This window comes from Mustela erminea, chromosome 2 (genome assembly GCF_009829155.1).
Source record: "Mustela erminea isolate mMusErm1 chromosome 2, mMusErm1.Pri, whole genome shotgun sequence".
Taxonomy (NCBI): Eukaryota; Metazoa; Chordata; class Mammalia; order Carnivora; family Mustelidae; genus Mustela; species Mustela erminea.
In genome coordinates this window covers 138263558-138279417 of record NC_045615.1, presented here as the reverse complement: position 1 = coordinate 138279417, position 15860 = coordinate 138263558, and the positions used below count along the sequence as shown (strand labels likewise).

At 38.0% G+C, this 15860-nt stretch overlaps 1 protein-coding gene across 10 annotated transcripts in view; it reads left to right on the top strand.

The window, feature by feature from the left end:
- Window positions 1-15860, top strand: part of FRYL (FRY like transcription coactivator) — a 261657-nt gene that overhangs the window by 102952 nt on the left and 142845 nt on the right. For 6 of the 10 annotated variants that reach the window (XM_032334260.1, XM_032334259.1, XM_032334258.1 and 3 more), the window contains exons 2-3: window positions 7931-7932; window positions 14076-14275. In XM_032334260.1, coding sequence (XP_032190151.1) covers window positions 7931-7932; window positions 14076-14275 — 202 coding nt within the window. The remainder of the gene's footprint in view (window positions 1-7930; window positions 7933-14075; window positions 14276-15860) is intronic. The other 4 variants (XM_032334261.1, XM_032334264.1, XM_032334263.1 and 1 more) reach the window with 1 other exon arrangement.

The following is a 15860-nucleotide window of genomic DNA, read 5'->3' as shown; positions in this document are numbered from 1 at the left end:
GTCAAAGTCTTAACAGATGCCTGGGCCTCCCTCCAGAGATTTTGATTGTGATTTAAGGAATTACCAGAGAAGGCCAGCAAAGACCGGGATCGGGTCAGAAAACTTGACTTTGCTTTAATGCTGAGAGTGGATATGAAATCTGTTTCAGGAGGTGGAATTGTAATAAACAGTCTGACAGAGACAAGTTTTTAGGTTTGCCAATTTACTAATTTACAATGAGAAATGTGCCAAGTGGGTGTTAATGCTAGGGCTGGCCGGCACTCCTTCCCTCTCCTCGTGGGGTAGGTCATAGGAAGCTAAATTCTAATCAGAAAGTTGCATGGAAAGCCTGCAGATCAAAGAAATTAATATCTGTGAAGCTTCCTTTAGGGGCCAGAATTACTCATCTTTTTGCTCAACCTACTGGACTATACTTGGGTGGACCTTACATTTCCGTCAGCAGTAGGTAAAGTGTTCCATTTCTCTGTACCTTGCCAACAATAGAGCTGATTTTCACTTTAGTATTTGCCAGTCTGATGTGTAGACAATGAAAGCTTATTGCTACTTTTGATTTGCATTTTCTGGGTATACAAAGTTTGAGTATCTTTTTCGTATATTGTCTTTTCAAATTTGTTCTTATGTGAATTGCCTAATTACATTTTTTTTTGCCAATTTTGTCTATTGTGTTGTCTTTTTCCTGTTAATTTCTAAGAGCTCTTTGAATACTTTATATTAGCTGTTATGTTACCTACATTATATTTTTTTCCAAATTTGCCCTGTCTTGTTTATAGTATTGTTTGCTGTATGAATATTTAAAATGTTTATTTGGTTGAATGCATTAATCTTTTTAAAATAATTTTGGGTTTTCTGTCTGGGCCAACAGTCTCCTCTTCCCTGAATTCTTTATGTTGAGTCCTAAGTTTTTTCTTTAAAACATTTTAAAAACTTAAAAAAACTAATTTTCAACATCCTGTCAATCTAGACTTCACTTTTTGAATATAGTGTATTTTTTTCAGATGAATAGTCAGGTGATATTCCAACATTATTACTAAATCATCTTCTTCCTTCCGATTTTGCCCCTGTTGAATTCTTATTCTGGGATTTTTAGGAGGTTGTTTGATGTTTTACATTAATCTGATTTATCTGTACTTAGGTTTACTGAATTGATTACTGTTATGTTCTGAAATAGCTTTATATTTTGATGTAATGTTTCAAATATAGTTATAATGTGTTCTGATTACAGTTATGTTGTCTTCTGATTTAGAAAATATTTATATATATATATATATATACACACACACATACACATATATTTAAATTTTATTTATTTTTTTGACAGACAGTGAGAGAGCACAAGTAGGCAGAGCAGTAAGCAGAGGGAGAAACAGGCTCCCCACTGAGCAGAGTCCCATGTGGGCCTTTGTCCCAGGACCTTGGGATCATGACCTGAGTCAAAGGCAGACGTTTAACCAACTAAGTCATCCAGGCACCCCTCTCTATATTTTTTTAAATAATTTTTTAAAGTTTTTCTGGGGGTATTTAATCCTCATTATGTATACCTTAAGATGGTTTTTATCCAGTACAACTTAAAAAAATAGTATTGAAATCTTTAATTGGAATTTAATTTTGTGAGACTTGACCCTTACAATAAAAAGTATTCTTACCCACAAATAAGTCTTTTCATTTGTTCAGATGTTCTTTTATGTTCTGTAAGAGGTTCTCATAGGGCGCCTGGCTGGCTTAGTCAGGAGAGCATGAGACTCTTGATCTTGAGGTCATGAGTTCAAGCCCCATATTGGGTGTAGAGATTACTTAAACAAACAAAAAAAGAGGTTCTTATAGTTTCCCCTATAAAAGTCCTATGTTTTCCTTTTTACATTTATTTGACTATTTTTATATTTGTGAAGAGAAGATTCTTGTCCACTTTCTTTTCTAGGTAATTATTGCTTTAATAAAGAAAGCTTTGTTTCTTTTTCAATATTTATAACAATGATTCAATATTTTTGTGCTGTTGCATTTACTTGTCCCTTAACCTCCTGATGTTAAGTAATAAGGCAAGAGCCTGCATTTTTGGTTAGTTTCTGTTTTTAATTGAAATAGATTTGGTGTGTTGAAACCTAGAATGGTGTTTGCTCCTCATGTTTGGTAAATAATTTTGTTTTCTTTGTCTCTGACCCCTCGATTTTCTGTAGAGGGGTCTCTTGCCTGCTTCTGAAGGGTGGGCCATACAGTTACAGTGCTTTCAAGAGTAATCCCAAGAGTGATAGAAGGAAATCTAAGGCAGTCTCAGCCCTTGTGAGCCCCTCTTATTTGGCTCCCAGTTAAGCTATTAGGAGGAAACCCCTCTGGTTCTTGTCTTCTCCCACTGTCTCAACCTCATGGGAATGGAGGATTTAGCCCCCTTATTAGACTGCGCTCAGCTTCTTGGAAGGCAGAGAAGATGGCTATACATCCATATGTAGTCGGTGACTTCCCTCAGGCCCCGAGTCTACGTATATTTGCAGGACGAGGTCCTGCAGGGTCCTGGTGTTCCCATATTCCCTTCAGGGCTGTCCTGTCCTGATCCCCAGATTCTTGTCCCACTAGAAGAGGAAAGTCTCCCACAATAGCTTTTGTCACTGGCAACAAATGTTTTTATGGGAGGACAAGAGGAGAACAAAAACGAAAACAACTTTCTTGTTACTACTGATACGTACCCATGGTTGAGATAGAATTCAACCCATTCATTCTCTTGAGGGAAAACAAAAGCTTAAAAAGGTTAAATAATATGACCAACATTATAATGATACCAAGTAGCCAAGTCAAGTTTGGGCCCTGGTCTTCTGACTCCTGGGTTCATGCACATTTTAAAAATACCACATTATTTCTAGATTTTTAGAATAGTTCCTTAGCTGAGTTTCTGATGGTTCAAAGAGTACAAGGAAATAATAACCTCAGGGAGATTCTAGCTGAGTGAATAATGGATTATTTAGAGATAGGTCATTTTTCTTGAGCTTTATAATAAGCGATATTTCTGTAGTAGACTTCAAGTAAAAAACACTGGAAATGTGCCAAGGATGTCATGGGACTTCTATGTTTAGAAACTGTTTTCAGTAGGAATAGTTTAGAGTAGGATAAATAAACATTTTAGGAACAGATGTCCAAAGAACAAGCAAAAGTCTTAATTTTTCTATCCATTGAAATTCCACCAGAAGAAAAAAATGTTGGACTGAATGGTAAGAAAAATGATGGCATTCACACAATAGAAATTCAAAGTATTTATGATTAGAATTAGTAAGAACTACATACTCTGATTTTAAACATTAATAGCTTGAAGAGTGAATAAAAATTCAAATCCAAAACAAGAATTCTATAGATCTCTTATGAAAGAAAGTATACTTTGGGGAGGGCAGGTGGCATACACAAAGGTAGATAAATTAATGACGATATGCTAGGTTCCAGACAAGAAGTCTTAATTAAGATGTCAGTTTTTTCTTAATTACTTTGTGAAGATATGCATAAGCCTGGAAGTATAAGTGAAAAACAGTAGCTGAGAAAATACTGAAAACGGTGAGTGAACAGCAGTATTTGTGCCAACAGATAATAAAGCCTATGATAAAGGTACAGTAAGTAAAAGGAGGGCCTGATACAAAAGCAGATTTTAAAAATTTGATGATGCTTATGTTTTATTATCTCACCATGATCTTTCTACATTTGTTATTATGAGACTGTAGTTTCACTGTGTCATTAATTTGGTAAATTTGTGATCAAGAAAGGGACCGCAGCCTATCACTCCTCAAAAAGACAGGTATCCAGGTATGAGATTTAAAGGAACAGTCCAGTGCAAATAGGCCTAAGAGGTATTCGCAGCCTACGTTCTAGGCCTAATTCACCTCCAGTCCTTTTCCTCTTTAAAAGAATCTCTTCACAGGACACCTGGTGGCTCAGTTGGTTGAGCATCAGACTTTTTGGGCTCAGTTCAGGTCATAATCTCAGGGTCAGGGATTGAGCCCTGTGTGGGACTCTGTGCTCAGCAGGGAGTCTGCTTGAGATTCTCCTTTCCCCCCCTCCCTGCTTGCCCACGCTCATAAATAAATAAATAAATAAATAAATATCAGTCTTTTAAAAGAAATTTCTTCTCTCAGCTTCCCCTCCATGTATATAACCAGGCAGGGCAAAGCATCCAAAACCAGAATCTTTTTGTTGTTGTTGTTTTGTTTTGTTTAGGATTTATTTATTTCGCTCTGTTTACTTATTTATCACTCCAAATAAACTCCAGTTGGATGACAGATTTAAATGGGAGGAGTAAAACTAAGTAAATAAAAAGGAGTTAAAAGAAAATATAGGCAAATATCTATCAAAGTGGGAAAGCTTTTTCTTTATAGCCCACTTTATGTGAATGAACTTGAAGATGGAACCAACATATTTGATTTGAGAAGTAGTTATTCTAAGCGAATAGAATGTTATCAATCTAGACCTTTAAAGAATTAAAAAAAAAAAAGGTTGCATCAAAATCTGGTGATTCTCGAGAAGGTAAAGCCACTGATCTTAGGTCCTCATAGAAATTGAGGACCTGACTTCTTTATTTCATGCCCATGTGGCAAGCGACTTTAATTAGAAGTCAGCTTCCTCATCCTGATTGGACAGTCATTTGAAGAGGTATATTCTGGATCTAGTCTCTGCTAGGAATTTTACCAGCTTGCTGTTAAACCCGTGGTGGCTTGAAATCAGCCATGATGACTACATTTACACAATGGAAATGGGCAAATGCTATAAATCAGAACCATTTTTAAAAGAGACATTTACCAGCATATCACTTGAAATAGGAATAAGTTTGTTAGAACTACAGAGAACAAACTGATCGTTACCAGAGGGGAGCTGGGCAGGGGAAGATAAATGTGATGGAGATCAAGGAGGGCGCCTGTGGTGATGAGCACTGAGTAACGTGGAGCACTGTTGAATCACTGAATTGTACACCTGAAACGAAGATAACACTGTATGTTAACTATACTGGAATTAAAATAAAAAATTTTAAAAAATGTTTATTAGGGTAACGTGATAATGTGCAAAATACCTTGATAACATATTAATAATGTTTCATTTCTGTCAGAAATAAAATGTCTGGTGTGAGTTTCCTGCATTTCTTTCTTTCTTTTTTTTTTTTTAAGATTTTGTTTATTTATTTGACAGACAGAGATCACAAGTAGGCAGAGAGGCAGGCAGAGAGAGAGGGGGAAACAGGCTCCCCACTGAGCAGAGAGCCCGATGAGGGGCTTGATCCCAGGACCCTGAGATCATGACCTGAATCGAAGGCAGAGGCTTTAACCCACTGAGCCACCCAGGTGCCCCAGTTTCTTGCATTTCTGAAGAAATTTTGAGATTACAGCAAACTGTGTATGTGCACTGAAGTCATCAAATGATGGTTTCATATTATACCTCTCAACACCCACAGCATACCTATTATTTATCTTTATTTCCTCTTCTGATACAGTTGCTTCCAAATGTGCAGTTTTTCTCTGGATAGTTTGTTGAGAGCTTACAACAACCTAATTGGCCTCACCACCAAAAGTTGAAATTCGCTATTATTCCCTGATACTGATTTTGCTAACTTTGTTTCTCCTTTTAGTCTACTATGTAACCTGATTTGTGTTTTTGACATTTTTATTTTTAATTGACTTATAATCTGTTTCCTTTCTCTCAGCTTGATCCAAGAACATTATTGTTTTAAGCTTTAGTTTGAGCTGTTGTTTATTTTGACTCTTCCCAGGCGTCTTTGGTTCTGGCTGACAGGGATAGAATGGGCTTTTCTTTTGGAGTTTTTTGTTTTTTGTTTTTTTAAGATTTTATTTATTTATCTGAGAGAGAGAGAGAGAGAGAGAGAATGCGCGAGAGAGAGAGAATGCGCGCACAAGTGGGGAGGACCAAGAGAAGCAGGCTCTCTGCTGAGCTGGGAGCCCCATGCGGGACTCATTCCCAGGACCCTGAGATCGTGACCTGAGCCGAAGGCAGATGTTTAACTGACTGAGCCACCCAGGTGCCCCTTCTTTTTGAGTTAAAAAAAAAACAACAACAAAAAAACAGACTTTGTTTTTTAGCACAGTTTAAAATTTACAGAAAATTTGAACAGCAAGTACAAGTAGCTCCTATGTACCCTCTTATCCTGCCCCCATTTCTCCTATTATTAACATTTTATATTAATGTGATACAGTTGTTATCATTTATGAACCTACTTGACACATCATAATCACCCAAAGTCCATAGTTTACATTAAGGTTCACTCTTTGTGTTGTCTATTCTATGGGTTTTGACAAATGTAATGATATGTTCCCTTCATTACAGTATCATACAGAATAGTTTCGGAGTCCTCAGAATCACCTGTGACCCCCTATTCATCATCTCTCCCTCCAGCCGCTGGCAGTCATGCTGCTTTTTACTGCCTTCGAACTTTTGCTTTTCTCTTAATGGCATACGGTGGGAATCATGCAGTTTTTCGGATTGGCTACTCTCACTCAATAATACACATGTAGGTTTCCTCTAAGTCTTTTCTTGGCTTTATCATTCATTTTGTTTTAGCACGGAACAATATTCCATTATCTGGATGTGCCAAAGTTTATTTTTCCATTCACCTACCAAAGGACGTCTTGGGTGCTTCCAGGTTTTGGCAGTTATGAATAAAGCTGCTATAATTATCCCTATTAAGGTTTTTATGTGGACATATTTTTAACTCCTTTGGGTAAATACGAAGGAGCGTGGCTGCGGGGGTCATATGGTAAAAGGATGCCTAGTTTTGTAGGAAACCTCTAAACCATCTTCCAGAGTGCCCGCACCATTTTATATTTGCACAAGTGATGAGTGACAGTTCTTGTTGCTCCATACCTGCCACCGACATTTCATGTTTTCAGTGTTCTGGATTTTTGGCCGTTCCAGTAGGTGTGTGGTCGCATGTCATTGTCCTTTTAATTTGCAGTTCCCTGAAGACCTGATGTGGAGCATCATTTCATATGCTTAATTGTCATCTCTGTGCCTTCACTGTTGAGGGATCTGTTCAGATATTTGCCCCCCCCCTTTTTAAAATTGGGTTATTTACTTGTTGACTTTATATATTTTTGGATAGCAGTCCTTTATCAGATATGTATTCTGCAAAGATTTTTTTTTCCCAATTTGTGCCTTGTCTTTTCATTCTCTCTCTCTTTTTAAAAAATATTATTTATTGGGGCGCCTGGGTGGCTCAGTGGGTTAAGCCGCTGCCTTCGGCTCAGGTCATGATCTCAGGGTCCTGGGATCGAGTCCCGCATCGGGCTCTCTGCTCAGCAGGGAGCCTGCTTCCTCCTCTCTCTCTGCCTACCTCTCTGCCTACTTATGATCTCTCTCTGTCAAATAAATAAATAAAAATCTTAAAAAAAAAATGGTTTAAAAAAATATATATATATTATTTATTTATTTGAGAGAGACAGATAGAGGGAGAATGAGAGAGAGCACAAGCAGGTAGAAGAGCAGAGGGAGAGGGAGAAACAGACTCCCTGCTGAGCAGGGAGCCCGATGTGGGCTCCCTGGATCCTGAGATCATGACCCGAGGTGAAGCCGGACACTTCAACTGACTGAGCCACCCAGGCGCCCCCTCTTTTCATTCTCTTTACAGTGTCATTTGTAGAACTGAAGTTACTAATTTTACTAAAGCTCAACTTACCAATTTTTCTTTCAAAGGCTTCCATTTGGGTGTTATATCTAAAAAGTCACTGCCAAACCCAAAAATACCTAGCTTTTCGTCTGCCTTATATTCTGGGAATTTTGTAGCTTTTTATTTTACATTTAAATCTGTGATCCATTTAGAGTAAATTCTGGTGAAAGTTGTCTGCTCTGTGTCTGGGTTGATGATTTCTCTTCCGCCTCTGCATGTGGATGTCCAGTTATTCCAGCATCATCTGTGGAAAAGTCTCCTTTTCCCATTGATTGCCTTGCCTTTGTCAGAGAGCGGTTGACTCTGTGTGGATCTATGCCTGGGCTCTCTGTTCTCTTCCACCAATCTATTTGTTTTTTCACCAATACTACACTGTCTCTTTACTGGAACTTTGTTTTTTTTTTTTTTTTATAATTTTATTTATTTGTCAGATAGAGAAAGAGCACAAGCAGGGGGAGCAGCAGGCAGAGGGAGAAGCAGGCTCTCCGCTGAGCAAGGAGCATGATGCAGGGCTCTATCCCAGGGCCCTGGGATCATGACCCAAGCTAAAGGCAGACGCTTAACCTACTGAGCCACCCAGGTGCCCCTTTCCTGGGACTTTAAAGTGAGCCTTGAAGTCGGGTAATATAGGTCCTCCAGTTTTTTTCTTGTCTTTCAGTGTTGTGTGGGCTGTTCTGGGTCATTTGCCTCTCCATATAAACTTTAGAATCAGCTTGTTGATATCCACAATAGAACTTGCTGGGATATAGGCTTCCCTTTTCAAACTAAGAATTTTGGTTTTGCTTTTTTAATTCAGAAACATTTTTTACATTTGTTCTTGTTCCAAGGCCATTTACCTCATACTTTCTTTTTCTTGGGTGGTCATCAAAATTTTTATTGTTAGCTTGTGTAAGTAGTAATAATAATAATTTTTCAAAAAAAGATTTTTTTATTTGAGAGAGAGGAAGTTGGGGGAGGGGCAGAGGGAGAGAATCAAGGTGAGGCTTGATCTCATAACCCATGAGATCATGATCTGAGCCAAAAGCAAGATTCACTCCCTTAACAGACAGAGCCACCCAGGTGCCCCACCGTGAAAGTAATAATTATGATAGTAAGCAGTTGTATGGAACTTTGTTATTCTTCTGCATTTTTATACATAAACATATGTGTGTGATATGCCCATACATATAGAAAGTTGTGATGATAAAGTAGGAATTTTTACCCCTAAAGACCTGTTCTCAGAGGTAGGCCAACTGTAGGCATTTTTCACAGACTCCGCTGGGATCTTTTTGAACCACAGCTACCTGCCCCCACGCATTCCTATCTGAGATATCCCAATTGTTGAGAATCCCTCTGTATTTTGAGAGATGTTACTGTTTAGAATGCTGTGTGTAGGAACATAGTGGAAGCAAAAAAAAAAAAAAAAAAGCTGAGAATCGTTGCTATAAAGTAATAAAATTGACACCTGGGTGGCTCAGTTGGTTAAGTGTCTGCCTTTGGTTCATGTCGTGATCCCAGGGTTCTAGGATCAAGTCACACATTGGGCTCCTTGCTTAGTGGGAGCCTGCTTCTCCCTCTGTCCACCCTTCCCCCTGCTTATGTTCTCTCTGACAAATAAATAGATAAAATCTTAAAGAAAAAAAAAGTAGTAAAACCAAACACATCTCATTTTAGGAGTTACGTCTTCTCATTTGTCTGCTCTCTTTGACTAAATTTAAATTTATAAGGGTCTAGATGTCTTAAGAGCATGAAAAAGATAATTATTTTAGTAAATATGCTAGGTACAGTGCTATATAAATAAGCTGTCAAAAAATACCATATTTATTTTTTTATTTGCACTTTATCTAAAAGAAAGAATACACATGCGAGCCTATATTCCCATGTTTTAGTTATTCAGGTCTTGCATTATTTTTGTCAGCAGTTAGAGTTTAGTGAATTGTAGTCCAAGGATGCTTGATATGACATTGGGCTCCTAAAATTTGTAATTTAATACCTGAACTGCGTTCTTAAGAATTATGCTCTAGGGGCGCCTGGGTGACTCAGTCGATTGGGTGTCTGCCTTCGGCTTGGGTCCTGGGATTAAGCCCTGCATTGGGCTCCCTGCTCGGAGGAGAGCCTGCTTCTCTCTCTCCCCCTCTGTCTGCTACTCTGCTTACTTATGTTCTGTATCTCTCTGTCAAAAAATGAATAAAATGTTCCAAAAAAAAAAAAAAAGAATTATGCTCTAACAGGTATGTCTTCGTTTTCTCATAAGCTTACATAAAGTTTTCAAAATTTTATGATAACATATAGGGAAGTCTTAACTGTTTTACATTATAAAACATTTAACTCAAACAGATGATGTCAGGTTAATCTAGTTATGTGGAAACTAGTCTTTTCACCTTGTGTAGAGAGACCACCCTTGTTCTTTAACTATTAGCTGAATATAAGAAATAGTCACACAGCTTTACCAAAGCTGAACATTACAGTGAAATACAAAACTGGGAGAGGGGGTAACCACTTTGAGAAACGTTACCTAATTTTTACTTGTTTAAAAAACATTAGTGGAGTTAAATATCGTCTTTTGTCTAGTTTTCAGTTTGGGGGTAAGGGTTTTTTTCTAACCTACTTCATTAAAGCTCTGTGGATGGGGGTAAATTGATTAGCTCTGTGTTTGTTCTATGTTGCAGATAGTCTTCTTGCCTTTTAATTTTTTATTGTTAAAGATTTTTATTTATTTATTTATTTGACACAGAGAGAGAGATCACAAGTAGGCAGAGAGGCAGGTGGGGATGGGGTGGAAGCAGGCTCCCCACTGAGCAGAGAGCCAGATGTGGGGCTCGATCCCAGGACCCTGAGATCGTGACCTGAGCTGAAGGTAGAGGCTTTAACCCACTGAGCCACCCAGGCGCCCCTTATTTTGGTTTTATGTACTTACTCTCTTATGACCTTTTCACACCTAACTCCATACATTGAATATTTTCCCGTGCCATTCAGTATTTTTTAACGATGTCATTTCAACCATCTACAGAGCATTCTGTTTATTAGATTATAAAGATAATTTACTTTGCCAGTCCTTAACATCAACGTTAGATTGTTTTAGACCAGAAATCTCATTAAGTATGTATGTTCTGTATTACTTTTTGGTATTAATGGAGTCAACAAGCATTCATGAAATACTAAGAAATACAATTGAAATAAATAAATTTGATTTAAAAACATTCGTTTTTCATAAAAATTGGATTTTCTCAAGCTTGAGATATTTTTATTTTAGAAGGTAGTGCAGATATTTGGAAGAGAAATCTTTAGAAGAGAAGTGCAGGTTCTGAAACTTTTGGCTTTATTGGCAAATTTCTTTTTTTTTTTTTTAAATATTTTATTTATTTATTTGACAGAGGGAGATCACAAGTAGGCAGAGAGGCAGGCAGAGAGAGCGAGAGGGAAGCAGATCCCCTGCTGAGCAGAAGAGCCAGATCCGAGCTTAATCCCAGGACCCTGAGATCATGACCTGAGCCAGAGGCAGAGGCTTTAACCCACTGAGCCACCCAGGCACCCAGCAAATTTCTTAAAATATGCTATTTTGATGCCTAGAAATATTTGTTTATGCTTAATTTATACTTTCTAGGAAGTGTAAGACGGTAAAGGCAAATTATTTGAGAGGTCATTTTAGCTAGTTTTTTTCTTTTTTGGAGAAACTGTTAAAAAAAAGGTCATTTAAAAAAGGTTATACCTCGAGGCACCTGAATGGCTTAGTGGGTTAAGCCTCTGCCCTTGGCTGAGGTCATGATCTCAGGGTCCTGGAATCAAGCCCTGCATCAGGCTCTCTGCTCAGCAGGGAGCCTGCTCCCCGCCCCCCTCCCCGCCTGCCTCTCTGCCTACTTGTGATCTCTCTCTCTCTCTGTGTCAAATAAATAAATAAAATCTTAAAAAAAAAAATAAAAAGGCTATACCTCATTAAAGTCTAGAATTTAAATACCAGATCTATTACAAGGCTTCTTCGGGTACATTTATTGTAAAGTTAAAGCCAAAGAAACTTTGTAACTGCTATGATCTTATGAATCTTATTTCAAGGTTTACAAATCTTAATTAAAAGAAAAGATATATTTTGTTAACTCTGACCTTAAGTCAAAGTCTCAAAAATGTTTTATCCTCGTTTTTATGTCTAAAATATAAATTAACCTTCTGGAAACTGAGTAGTTTTTGTTGTCATTGTTGTTTACTATTTTATGATTTCCTATGGTTATCCAACATAATATGGGTATAAAATATAGAGTTTGCTTAATGATCCAAAATAATTTCTTTTAAGATCTCTATTTTTCACAGTAACAGTTGTGAACAGATTCTCTCTTTTATAATACACAATGTTGGATTATGGAACAGAGTAAACAAACAGGTCATTGTTTTAAAATAAATAGTGTGTACTGTGTTCAAAGGACTGTGAATTTTTGTTTTGAATTGTTCTTATTATATAATTTTAGTTCTAGAATACAATACATAATATATTTTGATTTGGAAGTGTTGCAAAGATATTTAGTTTTAGGTGCAATATTCACAATTTGTAATATTCTTTAGATTATTTTTTAATATATAAGCATCATGCATGACTAATTTTTAATTTTGGTTTTGGAGGGAAAATACTCTTGTTTTGTGGAAAAATAAATAAATAAAGATTATGACTAGGACATGAAGGGAGGCCAAGTATTTGGAAATTCTTTCAACAATTTTTTTTTCTTAATTTGCAGTTATTTTTTCTGAAGTAAAATATTTGTATTTTGCATTACTTTCTAGAATTTTCTTTTGGCGTTATCATGCGTCACCTTTATTTATTTTGGCACACTATGGCATAGTAGGGTTGGGTTTGTTTGCTTGTTGACAGAATAGTTTATTGGTTTGGAGAGTATGTATTTAGAATAAATTTGCCCTGTAGTTAGGTACACACATACGGAAATTCAGCATGTTTCATGTTTTCATGGAGGGGTTCGCTTTGGGGACACCTTATGCAAGGGCATTACCTGGAGATCAGGTTGGGATAGAGAAGTACAGATTTGCAGGTTTTCAGTGAATATCTAGGCCACAGTGACGTGAGCTGAAGTTTGGGAAGGGAAGGGTCTGTGTTACACAGCCGACTGAAAGACCGAGGTGACTGGATAAAGTGAAGGTAGGAGGGAGGCCCAGCAGTCAAGAGGACAAAACCTGTGACAATAAAGAGCCTGTAGCAATCGACGTGTGCTCTTTTTGTACCCCAGCTGGGGCAGGCGCTGGGACGTCCCTAGATGAGGACATGGCACCACTGTCCTTTGAAAGATTGCAATAAAAATCCTACAAGTTGGGGCGCCTGGGTGGCTCAGTGGGTTAAAGCCTCTGCCTTCGGCTCAGGTCATGATCCCAGGGTCCGGGGTCGAGCCCCGCATCGGGCTCTCTGCTCAGCAGGGAGCCTGCTTCCCCTCTCTCTCTGCCTGCCTCTCTGCCTACTTGTGATCTCTGTCAAATAAATAAATAAAATCTTTAAAAAAAAAAATCCTACAAGTCATTGCCAGTTCCTTTCCTTCACCTTGATGCCAGATTCACTAACACGTAACAAATGTCAAGTCCTTTCCTTCTCTCCTGTGCATTCCATCCTCTTACCCTGAGCTAGTATTGTCCTACCTGAGCCTGTGTAGTAGCGTCCCTGAGTATCCATGCTGCCTTCTAGTCCATTCTCTGGAGGAGCTGGAGAGATCTTTGAAGAGAAGCAAGATCCTATCCCTCTTCAAGTTAATACTTCCCACTGAATTTTAATTTCACTTAGAATAAAATCTGATTTCCCTACAAAATTCTAAATCCCTGACTAATGATTTTGACCTCGTCTGAAATTGCCTGTCACCCCAGCTTCTTCCCTTAAGCTCCAGCCACACTGGTCTCCTTTCTGTTTATCAAATATGCTCACTCAGTTTAGCGCTTTCTGTTCCTGGTGCTTTGCCTTGCTGCCTCTTTTTTGCTATCCAGATGAGTTTAAATGTAGCTTCTTCAGTGAGGCCTTTTCCTAATCATGCTTTCCCAAATAGTATCTTTCAGTGCCCTAACCAATCATGTTTCCTTTATTCCCATCTGTTTTATTCCCTTCATTACACATCACTTTGTTTAGAATTGATAAATTAGTATGTATTTATTATATACCCAGTATATGCTAAGCATTGTTCTAGGCACTTGGGATTTATTGAGATTTATTTATTATTTAAAGACAAAAGAGAATCCCTGTTTTTAGGAATTTCACATTAGTAGGGTCAAAAGAAGAACAGTACATAAAAAACAACACATAACTAAATTACATTTGGGCAGTTTGTGAGAATGTAGCAAGTATAGTAAAGAAAAATAGAGTATGATATACAGATTGGGAGACCTGGACAGGGTTTAGGGACAGGAAGCATATTAAATAGGGTGGTCACGGTGGGTCTCATCCTTGTGTTGATCATTAGAGTTCTTTTGTTTCTTCTATTTTTAGCTTCAGCACCAGTCAGCAAAGTGAATAAGTACTGTGCTTCCTCCAACTTTCATTCCACTTTGGGAAAAAAGAATATCATCATGTCAAGCATTACGATTGACCCAGATGTCAAGCCTGGTGAATATGTCATCAAGAGTCTCTTTGCAGAATTTGCTGTTCAGGCTGAAAAGAAAATTGAAGTTGTAATGGCTGAACCCTTGGTGAGTAGAGCTGACCTATAAATCTGAAATATTTTCTTAACTTTTGCACGAACCATTATAATACAAAGTTTCCAAAGGAAATAATGTACTTGAAAAAGAATTAAAAGAAGCAAATCTGAAAAGGCTGCATACTGTAGAGTCCCAACTCTGTGACATTCTTAAAAAGGCCAAACTATGAAGATGGTAAAATGAGCACTGGGGAGAGGAGCTGGGGGTGGAGGGATGAAGAGGCAGAAGGAGGAAGACTTTTAGGGCAGCGAAAGTAGTCTGTGTGATACTGCAGTGGAGGACACACGTCATCATACGTTCCCCCCTACCCACGGAACATACAACGCCAAGAGTGGACTGTAATGCCAGTTACAGAACTTGTATGATTAGGAGGTTGTCATTATAGTTTAATCTGTAATAACAAATGTACCACCCTGGTGGGGAGGCTAGGCCAGTGTGGGGTGGGATATGTGGGAAATTTGTACCTTCCGCTCAGTTTTGCTGTGAACCTAAAACTGCTCTAAAAAAATAGTCTAAAAATTAAGAGATTAGTAAAGTGACGATCTAGAAAGCTGTGACGACTTCAGACTGCGCCTTGTTAAGTCACCGCAGGTCACCAGAGAACAAAAATGGATTTTACCAATAGGAATTGTTGAGACCAGATAAAACATAAGAGAAAATAAAGGAAAATCTAGACTATCCTGCAAGTTGATGATATGGCAGTTGCCAAACTTATAATAAAACTGTAAACTTATTTTTAGACGTAGAGTGCATGCATGAGGCAAACTTAAGCGTTCTGAGAAGCTCCATGTGATTAGAGCTTATGGTAAAGGGGAAGGAAGAGAAAGAATGAAAACAAACATTTGAGTCAGATTCTGAGGGGCTGTGAAGGCTGTTGTGATAGATAATACAGTGCTTAGACACTCATAGGAAGAAGAGATTAAAAGCAGAGGGTAGAGGGGCCCCGGCTGGCTCAGTGGGTAGAGCATATGACTCTTAATCTCTGGGTAGTGAGTTTGAGCCCCATGTTGGGTATTGAGATTCCTTAAAAAAATACAGTCTTTAAAGGCAGAGACTACTGTTTAGCTGTTGTATATAATACAGGCTGGAATGAACAGAGTCTTGAATTAGGGCATTAACAGTGGAGTGGGTGAGGAAGAGACTAGGATAACAGAATTAGTAGAACTCAACAAACAGGAGTAGGTGTTTCGAGGGAAAGTGAAGGTTAAGAGTTCTTTGACATGTTAGAAGAGATGGTATTAGATTAAAGAACACGAGAATGTTACTGGGGTAGGAAAGGAGAATAAGATAATTTTTCTGTGTGAATGGTAAGCTTGAGATACTGGTAATGTAAAACACGTGGAATTACTTTATTGGTAGCTGGGAATTCTTTGTCAGTGACCAGAAATGATGACCGGAAATAGAGATTTTGGCATCATCTATGAGAGAGAGTCGTAAAGCCAAGAGAGCAGATGACGATCAAGAGAGAGTGTAGAATGGCATTATTATTGTCAAATGATATGGAGGGGAAGAGTACAATGAACACTGAGAGAAGTTACTGGACTTGGGAATTAAACAGCCTGAGAAGAGTTTTAGT